Source organism: Aedes aegypti, chromosome 1 (genome assembly GCF_002204515.2).
Source record: "Aedes aegypti strain LVP_AGWG chromosome 1, AaegL5.0 Primary Assembly, whole genome shotgun sequence".
NCBI lineage: Eukaryota > Metazoa > Arthropoda > Insecta > Diptera > Culicidae > Aedes > Aedes aegypti.
The window spans coordinates 177,380,984-177,400,731 of NC_035107.1; the positions used below are offsets into that span (position 1 = coordinate 177,380,984).

The window sequence follows — 19,748 nt, forward strand, 5'->3', positions numbered from 1 at the left end:
GACTATAATTATTTCAAATGTCTGCAAGTTTTTCTGGCATGAAATTTCACTTCAAAGGCTTTTTATGTTTCGGTGTGATGCAATCGCAATTGCATATTTGCTGGGATGTTCATGTGAGGGTTTGCGCATGATTGATACAAACACAGAGGAATAAGAAAAAAAACTCAGCAATGACAGAAAAAGAAGACCGTCTTTGCGAGTCTCGTCTCAGGAAAAGACTACAACAAATGTTTATCCTTATTTCATGTGATAGTCAAAAAGATATAAAAAAGTCTACGTTACGGCTCATACAAAACTTTACTTTTTTTCATACAAAAAGTGTTATGGAGGGGGGTAGGGGGTTGAAAATGTTCAACTTCAGCGTTACGTAATGAATGGATGCTGCCTTATACAAAATTAATGTTAATTTGATTGCTTTGCAAGTGCGCGGAATTAGGCATTTTTCTGCGCGGAATATGGAAAAGCGTGTAAAAATGCGCGGAATTAAGCAATTTCAACGAGTGAACTATTTCAAAAAAATCACAATTGTAACGTGTGAATACAGTCTAGTTTATATTTTTGCCATAATCTAAAACAGATTTGCTAGCGATCCACACATAAAGCTTTTTTGTTGATGCAATACTAATTTTTAATTAAGCATTTGAAATGTTTTATTCGTTAACTGCGCTGAATTACGGCACTTTACGGTATATGTAATGTTTAGCTTTTCGGTAGTTGTTAAACTTCCACTCGGCTGGTTAGCCGTAAATCACGATTCATAATTAAAAACAAGTAACAAGTTAGCGCCGAAATTTGTTCTGGCCATCGTGAAGGAAATCCTCGGGACTAACCTGTATCTGTTAGAAGATGTTCTGAGCGGCAAGAAAAGAAAATTCCACGCGAAGGACATCAAAGCGTACCAGGTAGCAGATGAACATTATTCAACTCCATCTGCATCTCTGTGATACCAATCTAAAAATTATCCGGGATTTTCATCCGCAAGATGGAGATTCCGACGCGTTCAAGCTATGTACACAGGCGGTGCCTGTTAACCAGAATCAGTAGCTGTCGAAAACACCAATCACCGGGAGATTTGTCCACGAATGCTGAGAATGATAAACCGCTACAACAACGCTCCACTTCAGCAACCCCATTCAAGACTATGGCAAGGATTTCCGTTCATCCGTGCGCGGTTCCACGACGATAAAGCTATGTCCACAGGCAAAGCCTGTCAACAATTAGTACCATAGCATGAGTGAGTGACGCTTTAGAATGGTGTGGACGTAAACGTTATCGTGACGACGTAAATCGCTAAATTCCTGGTTATTTCCCACCCCATTAAACATTTGACAGTTCAACAGCCGACTAAATTTGTTGAAAAATCGGTCGATTGTTGCACCGACGCTTATGGAAGATTAACACAGGGATCAACCGAATACATTCAAACCTCCATGAGTCGATATTGAAGGGACCATCGACTCATGGAAATATCGAGTCATGGAACAGCTATTCTTTGGAAAGCTGTTTGAAGGGACCATCATAGTAACCAGGATTTTATGTTTTTAGTATGGTTCCATGAGTCGATATCGAGTATTGGAACATCGACTCATGGAGGGATGACTGTATCACCCGATTTGATAGGGTGGGCCGACGTAATCCTACTAAATAGGTGGATAAATCGGTATTTTAAGTAAAATCCAAGCAAGTTGACCTACTAAACACCAGATTCCGTCGGCCACCCGATGATTAGTCAGTTGATCGCTGTGTTAAACTTCCATAAGCGTCGGTGCAACAATCGACCGATTTTTCAACCAATTTAGTCGGCTGTCAACTGTCAAAATGTTTAATGGGGCAAGTACAAATCACTATTCGCTGCGTGTCGCTAATTCTATCCAAGGTTTAATCGTTTAATTGTGGAAAAACTACAAATTGGAATCCAGTTTTCGCCAAAATTAAGTGAAACTGTTCACGTTATTTCCAAGCTGTGGATACAACAACAATTGCCAACAAAAGCACCGTTTTCGAGCAGCTGTATTTTCGGGCAGTCATGACTGATGATAGCCGTCTATTACGTAGCCACTCAGTTTCAAAGATTCCGAGTTCTGCCGACGATATGAGCGTCTCCGAGTTGGCCAAAATTATGAAGTCACAGTTTGCTTCCTACAAGCAGAGCACTGTTGAAGAGATACGTCGGATGGAATACTCTCTTCAGACTCAAATGACACAGCTGCGATCGGATATCTCACTGGACCTTGAGAAAATACGCAAAGAGAATCAAAAAGCTACAACTGATCTACTCAATACCGTGGAGGTGAATAAATCAGAATGTTTGACGGCTGTCGATAGAAGCATGCGAGCAAATGATCTTGTCGTGAGCGGTGTTCCATTCATCACTGGAGAAAGTTTGGTTAATTACTTCGTCACCTGGTGTCGTTCTCTGGGATATGCTGTAGAAGCCGTTCCATTGGTCGAAATAAAACGGCTCGCAATAGGTACACCAATGAATGGAAAAGTTTACATGATCCTGATTCAATTCGCAATTACCGTGCAGCGCGACGAATTCTATGCACGTTATTTGCGATCAAGGAAGCTGTCTCTCACGGACATTGGGTTCTCAAGTGAGCGACGCATTTTCGTAAACGAAAATTTGGGACCAGTTGCAAGAGAGCTCCGCACGAAGGCTTTGCAGATGAAAAAGAAAGGTGAAATATTTGGAGTCTACACAAGGATGGGTGTCGTGTACATCAAGATGACCGCCAACGATCAAGGAAAACCCGTATCATCCGAGATTGATCTTCAGGGGCTGCTTTAACCCTTCCTCAATAGCTATTGTTTAATCCTTGCCTCCTATCCTTTTTCCCGTGTTTCCTTCCTAAAAGTCAAACACCGTTGCTGTTGCTGTTGTTGCTGATGCTGCTCAGGTGCCGATTGCTGCTGGAAATGCTGGATTTGCTAGGGGATGCCGATGGCTGCTACCGATAATTGACCATCTCTAATCGTGGTTTGTAATTCAACTCAAGTTTTTGCGTCGTACATGAATTAATACATAATGATTGAATTTTCGGATATGAATTCTTTAGTTTGTAGTCAGCTTCTTGTACTCCTTACTTATTTCCTCTTAATCGCTAAGATCAAAATTTGTCCTAATGGCTAGTAGATCTGGTAGAGATGCCTCGTCGAATTGGTGTTTGCCAGGGATTGTGATGAAAAGTGCACTCGTTAAAAATAAACTCTCAGTGTGTTGTATTAACAGCCAGAGTATATGCGCTCGCAAGTTTTGTAAATTAGACGAACTGCGTCAAATAGCTCAAACGAGCTCTGTTGACATTATTTGTGTAACAAAAGTCAGGTGTGATGAGCAACAACTTCTTAACGACTACCTCTCCACCATGACGTGTCGTCAGCTTTGTTGTAGCCAATAATCTTCGCCAAAAGTTGAACACGATTCGCGACCACATCAAGCAGGGAAGAAAACCAACATGCGGTATCAAAACACTTCCATCGCGCCAGGAGGTGTACCGTGCGCCGTTCGCGATGCGGGAGAAATCGCACCCTACATCTATGGAAACGGGGAGGAGGGATCTCGGCAATGCACCAGATGTATTCTCTGATAGGAGGAGTGGAGACCCGGAGATCGACGACCAAAAATCGGTTCGACGCGGAGTTGAAGCTTACGGCCACTATCGGGCGCAGTGAGACAACAGCTGGAAGGTATTGAGAGGAGGAGGACGTAACTAGAGCCTACGAAGGGCACGGGAGATTGGAACCCTGAAAACCATAGTGAGTAGGGTGGCTCCAAATGCCATCATGATGAAGCGGACAAGCAAGCAGCCTACGGAAGGCAAGGGGGATTGGAAACCTGAAAACCATTGTGACTAGGGAGGTTCCAAATACCATCAGATAGAGCGAAAAAAGCACGTAGCCTACGTCAGGCGTGGCAGCCTGTGACCCCGAAGTCCACAATAGGGAGACTCCAGATACCAGCACTAGATAACGAGCAAAGCGCATCATAGAGCATGTCCGCAGCGAGCTACCAACCAAGTAGAGGAAGCCCCACACTAAAGCACACCAAGTGGTCATACCGTTTGCCGTACGAGATAAATCGAGCCCATCATTGAGATTCGACCACCCACTACACAGAGCTATGAGTGGCACAACTACAAAGACACAAAACACGATCTCGGTAATCCAAGCACATCCGACTGGATGAGTGCACACAAACCCTCAAGTGTTTCCAGTCAATTCGGATTTGTGAAAGCTAGACAAGGACTTTGGTCAGAGACGATTTGAGAGGTCATAAATGCTGCCAGGCGCAGCTGGTGTGATATTGAGTACGCACACGCACACCGACCTGTCGAGAGATCAGTCGAAATCAGAGCGGTGAGAAAACGACGCAGCTCATCACAGCATCCGTGCACTGGTAGCATCCGTCCGCAAGCCATCACAGCTTCGATGGACGAGGGAAGGAGATAGAAAGCTCCTGCATGCGGCAAGCGTAGTGTATGAACACGAAGACGGCGTCATTTTCGTGAGAGTAAGCGAACAGCTCTCGCTTCCACTCAACAAAATCGTTGGTGCGATTGTCGGAAGACGTGAATCGAGAGTGGGCTAGTTGAATCGTCTCAGGTTGAATCCAGTCCATCAAGGTAACCACCCGCGAAGAACCTTGTCGCGAACAGTTCGGAAACCGGTTCACATTTAGCAGTGAAGTTTGTCCGCAAAATCGGCCATCTTTTTTTTTGTTAGGCACTCCGTGCACTTGGCCACTACTATGCCGACTACAAATCGTTTCTAAAGCTACACAACTACAGAATCTATTTATATCCTAGTTCTTATTGCTATTTCTCTCATACCGAGCAGGTAGAGGAGAGAGCTGCCGTTGGTCCAATCCTGAGACGAGCCTCGCGAAGACGGTCTTCTTTTTCTGTGATTGCTGAGTTTTTTTCTTATTCCACTTTGTGTTTATATCAATTATGCGCATGCTGTTCAAATCCTCACATGAACTTCTCAGCAAAAAATGATTGAGTTTGCATCACATCGAATCATAGATAGCCGTTTGAGTGAAATTTCATGCCAGCAAACGTAGCAGACATTAGAAATAATTAATCTTCTGCTTAGATTTATCAGCAACTTTGGAAAAAACTGCTCCGCCGACTGAGGTTTTTAATAACAGTTTACTTTAAACCAGGGCTGTTAAGAATCATGAGCGGCTTGCGACACTGACGAAACCAGTCTTCTCACTGTCACTAGACAAAGCTATATTTCATGTGCTCTTTCCATCATGTCGCATGACGGGGCTCTCATGAGAGCGATTGTAAAGGTTTTTTGCTTTTAAAATTTCTATCTCATTTTGGAGAATTTTGGGAAGCAAATGTGTTTGATGAGTAAAGAGGATATCCATTAATGATTCTAGCGATATAAATAACAATTAAATCAGATAATGAAATAAAAATGGTCTAGTTTACAATTCCGTCACAAGCCGTAGCGACGAAAAATAGAAGGAGAATTTGAAGAAAGCGTCTGTCATTGTCTCGCCGTCCGATGACAGTGAGAGAAGCATCTATGTAAAAGTCGCGCGACAACCTCTATTTACATTGAAGCTTTCCAGCACTGCTTTAAACACAATACTTTTCACTTTTTCAGCTATAAAAACGGTGGGCTGCATTTGACGTTTCGTGAGAGGGGAAACTGGGCTGCATATGACGTTGATATTTTTCCTCTTCGCGAGTCTCTCTCAGGTCCAATCTATATCCATATAGCCGTAGTCCATTGGTGTGCGGTGGTTCATTTTTGGTGTGTGATTGCAACGTACGAAAGTGATTGCAAGTGAATGTTTTCACTGGTTTGCGTCGGTAACAAAAGTAAAACGTCAGATCGATTCAGCGCATAATTTGCGCCAGCCAGATTCGCCATTTTGCGAATCGAAATCACGTTTTAACAGCAAACTGGCGTGGACAAATATTAAGCCGCTGACAGAAAGAACTGGGCCACAACGACACTAGCGTCAATATCAGTGACTCCCAAACTGCAGAACAGCGGTAAGAAATCTGTAACTTAGCAGTTGATGAAAACCTACAACGCAGTCGTCATCTGGCCGTAGATCGTTACCAAAGAAAAACCGTCGGATCGGTGCGTTTGCTGTGCAACTAAAAAAGTCTTCCTAGGAAGTACATCAGCGGTTCCCCATCGATCTGCAACAAAACTAATTGGCCGTGTGCCTCAGGGCTTTTTTCTTTTGCGCTCAAAAATCCGATTAATCGCTCACCTTGAGCATCAAGACGGCCGGCCATTCAGATCTAGACGAGAGGGACGATTTTTGGTGAGGCAGCGAAAATTCAGAGTGGGTGGAGTACGACGTCGGTTGGTTACTGGTTGCAGGCCGGAGCAAACCACGACACGACCACAACATCTTGAAGAACGGAAAGGAGAGCCACGCCGCACGATCGAATCGCCAGATCGGTGGCCGGGAACTTCAGCCGCTCTGGTGGCAATCAAGTGTGCAGCTGCAATTGATGTTGGAGCGGTTGATGGCTGCTGGGCAGAGGGCCAACATGCTTGTCCGCGATTGTAATACATGACAGGGTAAGGAGCGAGACGGCGGTTCGGACGACAAAGAAGGTGCACCCAAGAAGAGCGCGCGCGCGTGAGTAATAGAACATAAGAAACTGAAGAGTAGAATTAAGAAAGATATCAAGGAAAGGATGAGTACGAGGCAGGCAAGCTAAGATTAGGATGAGAGCAGAAAATAAATGGATGTAAAGAATATTTGATTCGTTGTATTTAATCTCAGTTTTTTGCGCATTCCTTGAGCTATCCGGGGCTGATCGAGGTTTCCTTCCCCACTCGACAGTCGCATGCAACAGGGTTCTGCGTTTTGCTGGCTCCGCATTAATTGAGTAGCTTTTATCACGCAGCCACCCATTCGACAGGCTGCGTTTTGAGCGTTAGCTCCCCACCGGCCCATTCGATTTGAACGTTGGCTAGCTTACTGAGAGTTGCTGCTCTTGAACGCTCTCTCGCCACATACCAAACGAGAGAGTGAATAGCAACATTCATACTAACTAAAAATAAATCGCAGTATCCTGTGAAATAAATCACCGAAATTGAACTGTAAACAACAAAATTACAGATTTTCCTGTGAAATCCACTATTTTACCGACAAAATCCGTGAAATCAACTATTTTACCGGAGAAAATCCGTGAAATCTATTATTTAACTGGAAAAAATTCGTGAAACAAAAAAAATTACTGTAACCCTGTGAAATACTAACGAACAGTTCGGTCACAACATTATTTTCACCGAACTTCTGTGAAATCGTGTGACAGTCGCTCTGGCAGGCATGAGCTTCCTTTTGTTGCAGTTTTTGCACACCACTAACAAGCAGTGTAAGCAAGCCTAGTAGTAGCAAGCCTACTTCCTGATCGGTAGGTCGGGAGTTCGATCCCTGTGACGATAGTAATCTGAAGCATCAGCGGACCCCTCGCAATGTTTATATTGAGGCTTTTGTTAGTTGTCAGAACGAGAGTAAAAACGTGTAGCAAGATGTGAATTATATCTGAATAAAGATTAGTTTCGTTTTAACGGACAAAGCGTCGTACATTCATTACATTGGCGACGAGAAGATAATTTAATTCGCGGTCAAAGTAACCATGGCGCAAGGGTTGCAGTTTCGGTGTTTCGACGGGGAGACGGAAGAGTGGGAGCTGTATAAGGAGCAGCTCGAGCAGCACTTTGCGGTGAACAAGGTGGAGGAAGGCATGCAGAGGGCGGTACTTATCAATCACTGTGATGCTAAGACGTACAAACTACTCCGAGACCTCTGCACACCGAAAACACCGGCGGAAAAGACATACAACGAGTTGTGTGAGCTACTGTCCAAATATTTTACTCCACCAGTGGTGGTGCATAAGGAACGTCGCAGTTTCCTTCGAGCCAGAAGGCGAGAAGATCCTCCGGAGAGCTTGAACGCCTGGGCTGCGCGGTTGAAAAATTTAGCGTCAAACTGCAAATTGGGCGAACATTTGCAGCACGATTTGCTCAATAAATTTGTGGACGGCCTGGAAGGGAAGGCGTATGACAGAGTATGCGAGGAGGATGAAAGTCTAACTTTTGAGAAGGCGTACGAGATCGCGATGAAATACGAACCGGACGAGATCAAGCCAGCAGCTGTCTTCCATATGGGAAAAGGCAAACGACACTCGGAAGAAGGACAGGCTTGTGCATCAGGAAAACAATCGTCCCCAGGAAGGAGTGTCCGATGTTTGGCGTGCAATCGTCACGGTCATTTCAAGCGTGATTGCAGATTCAAGGACTACGTGTGCCGGAGGTGCAACAAGCGGGGCCATCTTCAAGCAGCCTGTTCCGCTATCGGAAACTTTTTCGTTGAAGGACAGGAGCGCGAGGATCAAGATGCACAAAGTGAAGTGAATTTGGAACAAAATTTTATCAGTAAGTCAGGTGCTTCGATTTTTTCGATTGGGAGGAAAGGTTATGAGGATCCACTGGAAATTGAGGTTAAAATTGGAGAGAAGATTCATAAAATGCAATTAGATACAGGAGCAGCAATATCAGTAGTTTCGTGGAGGTATTACGTAAACAACCTGAATGCATACGAGCTAAAACCTACGACATTGAGGTTGACAGGTTACAGTGGTGAACGGTTACTTGTGAAGGGAGTAGTAGAGCCGGTGGTGGTTTTGCATAATATCCCCAAGCGAATTGTTTTTGCTGTGGTTGAAAACGGTGGTCCACCGTTACTGGGAAGAAACTTTGTTCGATCTTTCAAACTTGGAATATCATGTGTTAATGCCGTTGAAGACAAAACCAGCCGTTCGTTGCAAGGATTGCTGGATAACCATCAAGGTTTATTCACGGAAGGATTGGGGCTCTATAAGCACGCAGTGGTTAGTATTGAGATGGAACACGATGCCCAACCAATTTTCCGAAAAGCAAGGCCGGTAGCGTATAAGTTTGTCGATAAAGTGGAATCCGAGTTGGATGAAATGGAACGCGAGGGTGTTATAACAAAGTGCGACAACTCGAAATGGGGTACACCGTTAGTGCCTGTTTTGAAGGGAGATGGTAGTGTCCGTCTATGTGGTGACTATAAGAGCACGGTGAATCGTCATGTGAAAGATGTTATCCATCCCTTACCGACAGTGGACGAAGTATTTAGCAAACTTAATGGCGGAAAAAAAATCAGTAAGCTTGATCTTTCCAAATGCTATAATCAATTCGAACTAGACGAGAAATCCCGTGAAATCTGTGCTATTTCTACGTGTAAGGGGGTGTATAAGATGAATCGCCTTCCATTTGGAATCCGTCCGGCGTCAGGGATTGTCCAACGTGAACTCGAAAAATTACTATGTGGAATACCGGGTGTACAGAACTTTTTGGACGACGTCCTGGTAACGGGTAATACAGATGAAGAGCATTTGGAAAACCTGGCAAGAGTACTTGAGGTGTTGGAGAAGGCCGGACTCAGGTTGAATCGGTCAAAGTGTCAGTTTTTCAAAGACAAAGTAACGTACGTGGGGCATGTCATCAGTGAAGAGGGCTTAAGAAAAACGAGTGATACCATCAAAGCTATACAAGAAGCGCCACAGCCGAAGAACATCCAGGAGGTGCGAGCATTTGCGGGCCTGGTAAATCATTACGCCAGATTTGTCCGAAACATGGCTGACATCATGAGTCCTATATACAAGCTGTTGAAAAAAGGAGTGAAGTTTATCTGGTCGAAGGAGTGTCAGGCTGCATTTGTGAAGGCAAAATCGAAAATATGCAAAGATGTAACACTAGCTCACTTTAATCCAAATGCGAAGTTAGTGTTGATTTGTGATGCATCGATGGAAGGAGTTTCTGCAGTCCTTGCCCAAAAGGAAGAAAGTGGGCGTGAAAGACCTGTAGCTTTTGCTTCTAGAGTGTTGCATGCGGCGGAGAAAAACTATAGTGTAATAGATCGAGAAGGACTTGCAATTGTTTTCGGTCTTACAAAGTTCTTTCATTATCTAGTCGGCAACAAGTTTGTGATTCGCACTGACCATAAGCCGCTGTTGGCTATTTTTAATCCCCATAAGGGCATTCCAGTGATAGCAGCCAGTCGTATGCAACGCTGGGCCAACTTTCTCGCGGGATTCAGCTATCAGATTGAACACGTCAGTTCCAAAGACAACGTTGCTGATTATCCGTCGCGAGTGCCTTATGAGTCATGGAAGCTCTGGAAGGAGGATGATAGTTACGTTAATTTCCTCAACATGGATGATTCGGTCAAAATAGATTGTGAGGTACTACGAAGAAGTACCGATACCGATCCGGAGCTTAAAATCGTACGGGATTGGCTGACAACGGGCATCAAAAGGGATGGAGCCATCAGTGAAGCGTTCAGAAAAGTTGCAGTAGAATTATCAGTGGAGGACGGCATCGTGATGAGGGGACTGAGAGTGGTTGTACCGATAAAGCTAAGACAAGCCGTGTTGAGTCAAGCACATCGTTCGCATCTTGGTATTGTAAAAACTAAATCGGTGCTAAGAAGTTATGTATGGTGGCCGAACATTGATGCGGAACTAGAACAGCACATCAAGAACTGTTACGAATGTTTGGCGAGTCGACCATCGCCTGAGAGAGCTGAGCTGATTCCTTGGCAACCGCCTGAAAAAGTGTGGGAGAGAGTTCATTTAGATTTCGCTGGTCCGGTGAATGGAATCAGTTACCTGATTGTGATCGATGCGTTGTCAAAATGGGTAGAAGTGTTCCCAACGCTGAAATGTGACACTGAGTTTGTGCTAGAAAAGATGGTGGAGTGCATTTCTCGATTTGGACTGATGAAGGAAGTCGTATGCGACAACGGGTCGCAGTTCACAGCGGCGAGGTTTAGGCATTTTTTGAATGCCAACTCGGTTCGACTGACGTTTACAAGTCCAGGTCATCCGGCGACAAACGGTCAAGCCGAAAATGCTGTTAAAACATTTAAAGGGTCGCTTTTGAAATGTATAGCTGGAAATAAGACCAATGTTCGAGAAATAATTGCCAACTTCCTGCTTGGTTATCGCAGCTCAGTTCACTGTGTAACTGGATTTTCGCCGGCTGAAATCATGCTGGGAAGAAGATTGCGTACTTCGATGGATTTGATGTCTCCCTGTTCTTTGGAAAAACCGACTGCAGTCGAACAAGAAGCAAGGCGGTCGGTTTCGAAGACGCAGTGTTCTCAGATACGAAACTACAAAGGATCCAGGAATATCGAACTTAAGGTAGGAGATAAGGTGATGGCTCGCGACTACACCAATCCGAACAAAGCCAAATGGACGCCAGGAGTTATAACCAGCAGTCAAGGAAAGCGCAATTTTTTGGTGAAGTTATCCAAAAACGATCGAATAATTAAACGACATTTGAACCAGATGATTCGGGACACAAGGAGATCGGAAGTAGTTGTATCAGCAAACGAGGGGGAGCAGACCGAGCGGAAGAACTTGTCACCAAAGCCTTATGTGGCACCGGTCAAACGTTCACTGGTAGTCACAGAGGGCGCACTTCAAGCATCTTCACAAGTAACGGTTCCAGCTGTTGCAATCAGACAGGATGATCAGGAGCATTCAAGAAATACAGATAGGGTGGTAGATAGAATTGATGAACTTGAAGAAGGAGATAATGAGAGATATTTTTCGTTTAGAGAATCTGTAAGCGAAGATGAGGAGGATACGATTTTGGTCAGTGATGATAGTAACGATGGTTTAGAATTAGCGGGTTTTGACAGAGGCAAATGGAAATTCCGAGACGGAGTTGGAAGAATGATTAGCAAGTAGTAATTATGCATCGTTGTTATATTTTCAGATTTCAGCATTTAAACTTCTTGAATTTCTAGTAATTCTTTGGATTTTGGATTATATGCAGATTGATCTAAGTGTGGGGGTGTGACGATAGTAATCTGAAGCATCAGCGGACCCCTCGCAATGTTTATATTGAGGCTTTTGTTAGTTGTCAGAACGAGAGTAAAAACGTGTAGCAAGATGTGAATTATATCTGAATAAAGATTAGTTTCGTTTTAACGGACAAAGCGTCGTACATTCATTACAATCCCCGGTCTGAGCCATTTTCTTATTTTTCTTTATGATTTCGTTCAAAGATTTTACAGATTGTTCGGTGATTTTTCACCGAAGCTTCAGCTGTTGAGATTACGGTGAAATTGCACCGTAATCCGTATTTTTTAAGTGTGTAGGGCTCTCCGATTGCGATGTGCCACGAACTGTTATGGTCACGACTGTTACACTCTCCGAATATGGTTCAATCGGCTTATTCGGATCAATATCCAAACACAGATTAGCTTTAGCAGGCTTTAATCAGGTGCAGTGTCTTATCCAACTTTCGATTCCACATACGGGCAGGCCGACTGCTTCAGTCCGTATAAGCACTTCCGTAACAAGCGTAGCGTCGGATTCTGCAACAATGCCTGGTGGAATCTTCACATAGGGGTAGTCGGGACGGTTTAGCCAATGGGGTATAATGACCACCCCTTGAAAAGTGCATAAATTCTTGGAATTTCATCTGAAATAACGCTTTGTTTCTTTTCACTCTATTTGTGATATTCCCCCTTTTTACGGTATTCAATTAAGGACAAAGATTTGCCCAACCCTTACTTCACTATTAATTACAAGATAAGATACTTACCTCCACCTAATTTTTCAGTGTGTACTACTTCCAAGTTCGGCAATCGTAAGATACAGGCGGATATGTCCGTCCATAAGCCAACTGCTACCAATTCTGCATGAGTAGCGTTGTCTTCTAGAGGTGAAATATCTAGACAAGCCACTTCGTAGTCCAACGTGACAGTGCTGAAATGAAAATATTACTGTTGAACTGAACGTGTCGACAATTTATACACAGTCTTACCTCTTATGTACCAATTTGCTTTCCCCAAATTCAATGTAATAGATGTCGCAAGCAGTGGCACACACCATCTGGCAGGAATTGCAGGCGACGACACTGATGCGCTTATCATCTGGAGGTTTCCACTCGCAAATCATAGACTTGTTGTCGCACTGAATCAAACGAGCAGTTGTCGGAGTAACCTGAATGATCTGTCCGAAGTCCACATTGGCGCAATAGAAGGTCTGTTGATCGCTGAGAAATCCGGGAATTTCCGTTTCTTCAACTTCCTCTCCCGACAGTGTGAGAATGCGGGTATGTCCGACGAAAGAAAGCACTAACGTGTTATCGTACGGACTGTCGTCGATGCCTACACGCAATGCCCACATTCCTTTAATGCCAGGTAGATCGATACAGGCATGCTCCTGTATTCCAATTCCGTTACGAATGATACGCAATGAACCTTCCTTGTAACTACCGGAGCAAGTGATCATTTGGCCTTGACCTTGTTTTTCCAGATCCACAATGCACATATCGATGATGGGAGCCAAATTGGTGAACGTTTCCATTACAGTAACGTAAGCTCCGTTGTCTCCGGCTGTAGTATTCAATTTCACCAACTGGGAATCACCATGGCGAGATCCGATAAACAGAACTCCGTTGTCCAAATAAGTAATGCATTCCGGGATGGTGATATCTCCGAGTAATTCTACTTTGATATCTTTTACACTCAGTAGACCTTTCGAATTCTCCTCGGTTTCCAAAAACATCATGAACAAATGACCACTCATATTACCTACAAGAGAAAGTAATTAATTCGATAATATTCAATCAAAAATGCCTCTAGGGCCCAATAATTCGTCATTCAATTATAAGCAATCATCGAAAACTAAAAACCAGTTTTTCGTTCAAATTTAAAAAAAATCTCAATGAAAATTATTTCTCTGCAATCCAAAAGATGAATCCGTACTTAACCAAAGCAAATGAGTATTTTTTATGCCATACCTAATATTTGAATTTTATCATCAGTGGGAACAAATGATTGCTGACAGGCAGACACGATATCTTACAGAAAACGGCGATATTTTGATAGCTTTGTAATCCCCACTCAATACACCATCATTTTGTTGTTGAATGTTATGCTCAACATCACAAATGATAGAAGACAATTCTAATGATTAGTCAAAAATGTGTTTAACGTCAACGTGTATGTTTTGAATGAGTTACTGGTGTTGAACGTAATAGTGTTCCATAACTGTGAGTGATTCGTAGCCGTGTGGGCATGGTATGCGTTTTTCAATGTTATACAAAACATGAACAAGAGTTTATGCCGACACTTATAGTGACGAACTATTAATATTTTGTTGAATAAATACATAAAAGTAACATTCCTATCGTTGTCAAGGTAATATATTATACCTTTAAAATAAAAGTATAGAACGAGCTCGCCATTGTAATCATCGATCCTTGATTAAGCAGCATTAAGCTACATTCCACTTCATCACCAACATGTTCAATAAACACAGAATTTGATTGTGAACAAGAAGCACTCTGAAGATAGCAAGTGCAGTGCAATGATAGATGTTTATAAACATTGCTTCATGTTTTTAATGAAAAAAACTGGTTTAGAAAATTTGCAAAACGATGATCATTATGTTCCTCTTACCCAATAAGTAACGGAATCCTTTGCTGTCGACTCTGGCGTAACAGTTGATGGTGCTTTGCTTGATAATGGCCGGTGCTACAGCCACATAGCTATCGCCGTCATGATAAACCACTGATTCTTGACCGATGACGATTGCACCCCCGAGTGGAGTTGGCACGGGAATCAGCATGGTGGCCTCGGTCTCGACATTATCCTGCTTCCAAGCAATCTTGGTGAAGTCTTTGTCTTTCAGATTGATTTCGTGTGTTTTGATGTGACGACCGTTCAAGTCCTGGTGAATGACGATCAACGTTGGGTGCTGGGTTCCGTACAGGAATTCCACATCCTGCACGTGCACTTCTTCCATGCGCAAACTAGTGGCTTTTAGTTCGTGGGTATCTCGATCCAACGGGATGATTTTGAACAAACCTTCGTACAATCGCATGCCGATTACGCGTGCCTTCGGGTCGATGACGGCAAGAATACCGGTCTCGGCTGGCTTTCCAACACGATCCGCCACATTGCCGTGGGCTTTGGTAATGATTTCAATATCATCTCCTTGAACCGCACATTCTAGAATCATCGCATTGTAGCGATGGGTCAAGATGAATATGAGATCTTTCTGAGCTTCCTAAAAATAGAAAAAATGATGTTTTTATTATTCTTTTTTTATTTTATTCAGTAAACTTCCATACCCGAGTAGAGGTGAATAACAAAATAATGGTAAAACAAGAACAAATTTTGCAATCATATCTAGTTTAACCATTATTATGTTATTAATATATGACATAAATATCTCATCAATAGCAAAACATACAATCATAACAAAATTTGTCATTGGTATGTTATATTGAAAGTCATGTAATAACTAATCAATAACACAATATACTATCATGGTAAAATATGTTATTTGTGCAAAAATATTAAAAAAACATTAAATATCTAAAGAATAACAAACATCGCCATCATAGTGAAATATGTCATTATTTTGATATTTGAAAATTTTATTTAAATAATTCATGAGAACAAACCAACATCAAATTTTGCTATAATAGCTCATTTTACAATTTGTATGATATTCATTTAAGATTTAAGAAGCAAATGTTTTTTGCAGTTTATTTTTCAATCATGCTAAATTTAGATATTAAAGTCAAAGAACTAAAATTACGATTATTTTGATCTACTCGTGAATAGCACATTTATTTATTATTTTGTTATTAATATCTAAATAATAACATATTTTGTTCTTTACGGTTGCCTATATTTTTGCTATTATTTTGCTATTACAATGGCAAAATATGATATTATTTAGTTTTTATGCCATATAAACTTAGTTATTATTTTTGTTATTTTATCTCTTATTTCAAACAAACAAAGAACAAATTTTGCTACTCAAACATTCTATTTTAATGGTAAGTTTTGTTATTCTTTTGCAATTCTCCTCTACCCGGGTATATAAGTTTATTTACTCAGTTTTAGTTACAAAACAATAACGAACAATATTGTAAAAGGTAGTATCATGATTAAAATTGATAAAGTTGGTGTTTTAACTATCTGAAGTAGATCTGCAATACAGCTCGGTATTTCTTCAACATAGCATGATGGTTACCTGAGAGAGAGCAGACAGCTCACTGACAACTGGCTTGTTTTCTTGGCTTCTTTGATTTTTTCTTCTCCTGTCTAAGAGACGAACCAGCCAAGGGCTGAAAGTCTCGTTAATAAAGACAATTCATTCATTCATTCATTCTCATGTCTGGGTTGTGCACAATGGTTCGGAGAGCACAAGCTGGATCAAAACTATTTTCGCATCCCATTTGTTATCAAAAAGTTCACAAATTAAAAAAAATAATAGCAATTTGAGTCCAATCGACAATAATTAAATAATCAACGATATTATATGCGAGACCACAGGAGGAAAACAACCTGAATTTTCAATCATCTCGAGATTTAGATTAGCCAAATTTTGACGGTTTTTCACGCTCTGTCCTTTGAATGTGCGGTTTTCCAGTGACAGTTGATGACAGGTTCCCTTGACTTTAGGGAGCTCGCAATCTAAGCCAGCTGTCTCCTCTCTCTCAGGTCGGAACGTGGATGAGTGGTAGAGCGGTTGCCGGAAAAGAAATGTGTTGTGGTGTGCCGTAGTTTCGCTGTTCGGGGGAACACGAATTCCCTTACTGGAGCCGGAACGGTCGCCTTTGCCAACTAATACCCGGTTGGAGGATCTGGTGAGTGTGTTCCATATTATTATTCGGAATTCAGTTTGCAATTGGAATAGTAAAAACTTGATAGATGCCATCGGAACGATTGGATTTTTGTTGTTTATGTTTGTGATGTTGTGGATCGTCGGTTCGCGATCACGAAATCAAAAGGTCCAAGCCTGAATGGAATATGACACAGTTTCTACATTTTCTTCATTTTTGTGTTGTTTTGCGCGACTGAATTTCGCATTGAATTTCGACATCTTTTTCTACCATTTATAAATACGGTATATTTCTTCAATTATACGCGCTTTGGCCTGTCGCATCTCGTGAAATTGGTCGTACGTAGCTCGGGCATTCTTTATTCTTTGTCATTGTCTTTTGCTTGTCGATTTAAACGCACCTAATAGTGTCTTGTATTCAATGTAGGCTATTTCACGTTTTCTTTTTGTTAATCCGATGACCCTGTAAGGATCGGCTCTGCTTGTTACAGTTTTCTGAGCAGAGAATAGCATAACCGGTTTTGAAGTGTAATCAAATAAACTTTAAATAAAACTTTCGTTTCCCTCATTTGAATGAATAAATTATTAATATTTAACCACAAATACTCTGGGTCCATGGCCAGCTTTCCAGGCGAATCCAGACCTGATCTTATACCCATCCCAACCCCCACTTCCGTAGCACTTATGATAGCGTCGCTGAGTCGGTGGCCTCTCATTAAGTAAGTGCTGCATCAACATTTCCTTCCCCTATCACAAGCTACGGTAAAGATGGGCGTGGTAATATTCATGAATTTGGTAATGCTTTTTAAGATTGGACCAAGGTTTACTCCCCAGCCTTGTTCCTGAAAGCGGTCTGGATGAGATTATCAAATGACACATTAATATTGCTAGCATCCAATCTACGAAAAGTATACCATAACAACACTAACGCTAACGCTAAGTCTGCTAGACAGACTATTGAACGCATTATTGTTGCTTGTCCTCGGTACACATCGTATATTCCATCGACTAGAGATCGGAATAAGAGATAAGCTTGCCAATAATCCTCCCACAGATGCGACCCTGTTAACCTTCCTAAAAGAAGCCGAACTGTATGAACAAAAAAAAAATGTATGAACAAATTTAGCTGACATGTTAAGACTCAAGACAGCGCTCCAGGAACACGAAGACAAATTACGGAATAAATTCCACGCCAAGCTGATGATGAATAACGCAAGAACACCGGACTATTCTTAGATTTTGATATTGTATACTTTATAATTCTATTAACGCTTTGCCAAGAAGGCCTCTAACGACGCCTTTTTTGTTTTCCAAAGAGACGAACCAGCCTAAGCCTGAAAATCTCTATGAAGACAAAAACAAATGTTAAAAAAATATCCATCGAATCCCTGGATAAAATGATGCAGGATTTTCTATAGACATTCCTTGAAAAAAATAAATAATAGGAACCCTGAAGAATCTTGTGCAGAAGTTGTCGAAATTGCTGTAGTATTTGTTGGTGTTAACCTCAATAACAAAAGTTTAAAAATTCATGGATATTTTACTTGAAAAATTACTCGAGAATTGCTTGCAAATAAGGAGTTTTTCGTGGATGCATTGTTGTTGGAGAAATTTCTAGATAAATTTCTGCAGGAATATAATGAGGAATCCCTGGTTGAAGTTATTGAGGAATTCCCGATGGAGTTCTTAATAGATTTCTTGGAAGAATTCAGGAAATAGTTCATATTTAAATAGTTGTAGGAATAACTGAAAAAAGCGGCTCCTTGAAAAATTCTTGAATGGATTCCTAAATAAACTCTCAACAAATATCTTAAAAAAATTGGATAAATCCTTGGAAATTATCTTAAAAGAATTCCTGCAGAAATCTTCGTAAGATCTGTTACTGGAAAAACCGGTTGAAAACTGGAATACTCTGGAGGAAATCTTGGAATAGTCAATAGGGTCCTAAACTGCTTATACTCGCATAACAGCCCCACATGACTTTTAACCATTTTTTAGTCAACTTCATGAATGGTGTTTATTTTTAGTGTACTTTATAAAATCATGCTTAAAATTGTATTTTTGTATGGCCAAAATGCGAAAAAAAAATACCAAATCATGTGCGTCCATGTTGAAAGTACCCACATAATAGTCCCATTAGTGAATTATAAAGAAGCTGAAGCAGACGTCACACTCTCACCGAAGTCCATCGACCACCTTTTTAACGGCCGATTCAAATATATGGTATGTGGCCAATCCACCACCCGCAGCGCTCGCATCGTTATTGTTCGCGTTTGACGTTTACACACTACCGCCATCTGTTGGTCCAGCCACACACCGATTTTAGCATTGGGCGTACATGTCATCGTGACTATGATTTTGATCGGGATTTGTTCTAAGTGTTACGTCTGTTTGTCTGTGGCTGAAGCAAACCTGGCCCTGTAATAAGTTTTGAAATCTTACATCGTATTCTAAGGAGAAATAATACAAATTTCAATGACTCAAACCATGTTTATTCATGTAAAGTATCTATTCTTACGTGGTGTTTAAGTTTCAGGGTGTCTACTCGTTTGCGGAAATGAAATTCCCTGATATTTCCAGGTTTTTCCAGATTTCACAAAAAAAACAGGTTCAAGAAATACTTTAATTTTATATGTCTAAGAGCCGATTTCTTCAAATCTAGTTTAATCATATGGGTAAACATGGTTTACGGCTCAAGCGAAGGTGAAGAAACGGCCCTAAGCAAACTAATCACAATTTTTAAAATGTTTTCAATTTAATAGCTATTTGTACAATTCTAAATATTATTTAAAGCATGCTGAAGCTATTCCAATATCCAATATTAAACTATGAAGATGCTAACAATACCAAAGCTTATGTTTTATTCAAATGAATTGTATTTGCCAATGATGATGTCTTCCATTTTGTTTGTAAGAGCTCTGTGAACTGAACGGAACTCTCAAGTACGTCAGTATGCTTCTTCTTAAAAATATTTTTAGTACAGATTATGTACCATTTATTTTCATCGGTCGTTTTGATAACTAAGACAGCTTCAAAAGCAAAACTTTATTTGGATTTGTGGCAATA

At 41.4% G+C, this 19,748-nt stretch overlaps 1 protein-coding gene across 1 annotated transcript in view; it reads right to left on the reverse strand.

Moving 5' to 3' along the window:
* The window catches only part of LOC5574598 (DNA damage-binding protein 1), a 58,402-nt gene that overhangs the window by 13,204 nt on the left and 25,450 nt on the right, over positions 1-19,748 (reverse strand). The window contains exons 3-5 of the mRNA XM_001655181.2: positions 14,504-15,113; positions 12,862-13,633; positions 12,640-12,803 (exon numbers count right to left, since the gene is read on the reverse strand). Of these exons, the coding sequence (XP_001655231.2) occupies positions 12,640-12,803; positions 12,862-13,633; positions 14,504-15,113 (1,546 nt within the window). The remainder of the gene's footprint in view (positions 1-12,639; positions 12,804-12,861; positions 13,634-14,503; positions 15,114-19,748) is intronic.